At 50.8% G+C, this 4,617-nt stretch overlaps 1 protein-coding gene across 2 annotated transcripts in view; it reads left to right on the top strand.

Annotated features, from left to right (window-relative positions):
- The window catches only part of LOC118452748 (hydrocephalus-inducing protein homolog), a 137,217-nt gene that overhangs the window by 104,721 nt on the left and 27,879 nt on the right, over positions 1-4,617 (top strand). For both annotated transcript variants that reach the window (XM_035898720.1, XM_035898721.1), the window contains exons 21-22: positions 1,429-1,684; positions 3,997-4,140. In XM_035898720.1, the coding sequence (XP_035754613.1) occupies positions 1,429-1,684; positions 3,997-4,140 (400 nt within the window). The remainder of the gene's footprint in view (positions 1-1,428; positions 1,685-3,996; positions 4,141-4,617) is intronic.

Raw genomic sequence — 4,617 nt, 5'->3', positions numbered from 1 at the left:
CAGCCGCTGAGGGAGCTGAGGTGGGACCCAGGTGACATCTTGGATGAGTTGGGCTTTCCCAGAGCCACCAATTCTGCATCTACCCAAGAGCTTCACTAAGCTTTCATCTGTTGCAGTCCACAACATAACCAATTTCACGCTAAGCTTGTACACGTCGCTTTTTAACAGTCCCTTTCAAAGACGCGTTTGTTCTATGCTGTCACTTTTGCGCTTGTATTTAGCTGCGCGCAGCAGCCGTGGATTTTGTAAGTGCGTGTTCTGTACCTCTCAAAAAGACAGTAACTGTTCCAGGACCAATTCATTCCCTGGTCATGCTCAGATTTATAGAGGGTAAAATAATTACTCCTGACTAGCCCTCAGTTAGTATTTTTTGCATGAAGGAATCAATTTCCATTGAATATTCAGTTGGTTTTATATCTAGCTTGAGTTATTAGTCTCTTCTCGTCGCTCCATTCCCTCAGCAGCTAGGCCTGGTCTTGCTGCTGTGTTCATATCGGGGAAACTTCTGTTGATCCTGTGTTCTGCCAGTACATTTATCTTCCTAAAGCGCAAACCCAGCTCCGCTGCTCAGGCAAAGGGTGATACGCTGGGGGCAATGAGAGTTGGATGCTCACTAAGGGATGGGGGCCCGAGAGGGATGACATTGGTGCCAGGGCAGGGATCCCACCAGAGAGGCAAGCGATGCCCAGATCACCAGATGAGTCCATATACCCTGCGGCAACCCAGTAGCACCTTCAGCAGAAGCCACCCGAGGCAGCAGCTCCCAAGGGGAAGGTGAAATGGCAGTGAACCTGCTTCTCCATCCGCTTGCAGCCGGGACAGGCCAGCTCAGCATCTGCTGCAGCGAGACCTGGAGGAACCATCTCAGAAAAACACTCCGAGTATTAAGCACCAAAGGCTGGTGATGCTCTGTCCACAGCGACTGAGATGATGATGGTATTCATGAAGCTTTTCCTTGTTGTATGCACGCAGACCAGCTGCTGGATGGTGATACACATAGAGAAGACGAAGGGGAATGGACACAAGTTCCTCTTGGGGAGATTCCAGTTGGACACGAGAGGGAAATTTTTCCCCATGAGAACAGTGACCCATTGGAATAATCTCCCTAGGGGAGGGGTTGACTCCACCACCTTGGACACTTTCAAGGCTCAGCTGGACAGGGTGCTGGGCCATCTTGTCTGGACTGTGCTCTTGCCCAGAAAGGTTGGACCAGATGAACCTTGAGGTCCCTTCCAACCTGCGATTCCATGATTCTATGATACTTAGGGACAACTGAGGTCTGGCTCTAGCTTTGATCTAGGTCAGCCTTTTGGCAGGTGGCTTTATCGCCGAGTGTGCAGTCAAGTAAGGCCATCGGGGCACTGAAGCTGGGTGACTGCTGGGAAATAGCAGGTCCCATACCATTTTCCATCTCTGCTTCTCTTCTAGCCTGGATCCCTGTTATTACTGCTTCAAGATAACGAACAAGGGGCGACGCACCCATCAGCTCTATTGGACAACGGAAGGTTTTGCCCCATTTCGCCAGCGTGATCGCCTCCCTGCTGTCGGTAATGCCAAGGGCAAAGGTCCCTCCCAGAGCCCCAAACCTGCCAGTCCTGTGTTTAAGCTTCGACCACTGAGGATGGAGCTGATGCCAGGCAAGACTATGGAGATGATGCTGGAAGGTTCCTCCAGCACCCCCCAGGTGAGGTCCCCCGTGAGTGCTGAGCCATCCCCATCAGATCCCCTCCACTGGAACTTCTTCTGCAGCCCCTTGATATTTGCCTGAGAAGATGAGCGAATGCTTTCAAGAAAGTGTTTTAATGCCACCAGTTACCATGGCAGCACCAGTTGCTCTCATTGCTGGCCACCATCGGTTGCTAAGGCTTTTTTGTGTTTCCATAGCTACCATAAACCCAACGTGCTGATACCAAGATACAGGCTGAAGGAAGTCTTGCCGCTTTGGGGGCAAATGGCAGGTTGCAAGGTGCTGGCATGCTGAGGCAGAAGGGAAGGGCAGAGAAAATAAGTTACCCTTCGACTAGGAGCACAGGCAGAAAATAAATTTTTAAAAATGCAAAAATAATATATCTGGGGGAAGCAGTGAGTGAAACAAAACACCTGTGAAGGGAGGGAGTATCTGGGAGCAGCATCGGGTTTTTTTTCTGTAGACGAACACGGGCAGAGGGCTTGTCTAGCACGGAGTCCTGGAGGAGAAAAACGAACACAGTGTGTCAGCTCTAATGAGTGGAGTGACATTCTCCACGTGGGGAACTGTTCCCAGGGATCATTAGAATTGACAGCTTGACTTTTGTCAATATTTCCATAACAGCTTGGCCCAGGCTCTCGGCCAGCCCTGGTGTCCTAAGGGCAGCCAGGTCTCGCAGTACCCTTGGGTGGCAGCTACAAGGGGCGGATTTTGGCAGGGTCACTGGATGTTCTCCTCTCTGGACCCTTCTTTCCAGGGTAAATCCAGTTGTGTGGAGAAGCTGCCAGCTAACCCTGGTGTGTGTTCCCTGGCCCCAGGACTGCTGGGAACAGATGTTTAAGTGAATGTGGAATAAATCTGTGTTAAGCTTCTGCTGATGTTAGTGTTTTGAAAGATGTTTTAACGGGTTGCTTCAGTGGTAGCTTGAAGAAGACTTGATTACTCACACAGTTGACTGCAATGGGATCATCCCTATGCAGTTCTGAGCCCAAAAGTTTTGCTGAAGAGGGAAAAAGGTACCAGAAAGGAAATAAAGTGATCAGGGCACTGGTGAGGGTATCTTGCCTGGAAAGCTGAAAGGGGATCTGTGAGCTCAGCTATTGTGTACCTGGCTCTGGCAGTCAAAGCCAAGACCCTGGGAATGGGCTTTGCTCCTTCCTTGGGTGTTGAGAACTTAATGCTCTCCAGGTTGGTCAGAAGCCCAACTCATAGAATCATAGAATTGTTGAGGTTGGAAAAGCCCTTTAAGCTCATCAAGCCCAACTGTTCCCCTAACCCTGCCATCCCACCACTAAACCCTGGCCCTAAGCACCTCCTCTGCCCGGCTTTTAAATTCCCCCAGGGATGGGGACTCGACCCCTTCCCTGGGCAGCCCCTTCCAGGGCCTGACAGCCTTTGCGGGGAAGGAATTTTTCCCAGTGTCCAACCTAAACCTGCCCTGGCACAACTTGACGCCGTTTCCCCTCATCCCATCGCCTGTTCCCTGGGAGCAGAGCCCGACCCCCCCGGCTCCCCGCTCCTGTCAGGCAGTTGTAGGGAGCAATAAGGTCTCCCCTCAGCCTCCTTTTCTGCAGACTCCCTGCATTGCAGGTGCCACACAGATGATTTTGAAGTTCATAGGCTCAAAGGGGAAGTTGGGTTGTGGTGCTGTATGGGAGGGCAGAGTGAGAAATGAAGGGAGGAATTTGGGGAAGTAAAACCATGAGAAATCAGGAAAAAGCCTTGAGGGTAAGAGCACCCAGCTTAAGCAGAAGGGTTTCATGTGAAGTGCAAGACCTCTCTTTCCTGGGGAAGTTTCTTTTAAAACCAGGTCTAGGAGGGCACGGTACGTTCTAGGAATGAAGGATCCCATCTTTACCCAAAGGCAGACTGGCTATTTTAGTTTTTCCCATGGATCCTTTCCACTAAGCTTCCAAGGGGGGGGGCTTGCTAGCCTTGGCCCTTCTATCTTGTTTCTGTTAATCTCATTTGTTGTTTTTTTTGGTTTTTTTTTCATCAGTTCCTACAGCTTTCTGTAAGCATCATGCTTGGTAGTGGGGCAAATCAAAGCAATAATCATTTGGGCAGGGATTACTGCAGTTGTTGGCAGCACATGACCCACGAGTGCCTTTTGCAGATATTAAGGGTGTAGCACTGCGGATATTTGGGTGTAGTATAAATAGGATGTAGCATAAGAAGAAAAGGGGGCTATTGAGGAGCCCAGTGACTGTAACTTTGTGGCGGTGGCACGGTCTGTGGTTGGGCGGCTCTGGGTGTTTTCCAGGTGTCCCGCTAGCACCCACAGGGTGACATGTGCCTCTGGCCTGCAGGTAGTGAAGGAGCGGCTGCTGTGCCACGCCATCGTGGGGAGCAAGGCAGGGAAGGCACAGATAATGCAAGTGGATGTCACATGCGAGTTCATTGCTCCCATTCTGCAAATGTCCTCCAGAGAAATCACTTTCCGGGTGGAGAAGGTCAGTCTCTGGATTGCATCCTGTTATTTAACAGCGCGGCTGACGACTGAGAGCCTTTGGGGTGTGCGTGCTTGTCTTCAAAGGAGGACGTTAAACAGCTTCTCCAAGTCTACGGGGTTTTGGCTATCGATTTGAGCCAGACCAAGCTCTTGCCATGAGCACTGAGATTGTTATTTCACTCCTCTGGGGCTGGGGATGGTCTCACCAGCTCTATTCAGCCCTTCTTGATGCAGAGACAGAACTGAGCTGCTGAGCCAAGGGCACAGGGTAAGACGTGCAGGACCCACCAGAACAGTGTGGGCTTTGCCCGGCCTCCTCGGGGGGTGGGAGAGCAGATCGCTGCAGCTGAGCAATGCTAAACCCCTCCTCACCCTTCCCGAGGTGCTTTGTAAAGTAAATGAGGATGTTTTTAGAGGTGAGACTTTTTTTTTTTTTTTTTTTTTTCTCCCCAAAGGGAATTTGGACTTACACCTCCCC

This window comes from Egretta garzetta, unplaced genomic scaffold (assembly GCF_000687185.1).
Source record: "Egretta garzetta isolate BGI_Z169 unplaced genomic scaffold, ASM68718v1 scaffold27, whole genome shotgun sequence".
In the NCBI taxonomy this organism is placed as follows: domain Eukaryota; kingdom Metazoa; phylum Chordata; class Aves; order Pelecaniformes; family Ardeidae; genus Egretta; species Egretta garzetta.
This window is presented reverse-complemented; position numbering and strand designations above follow the sequence as displayed.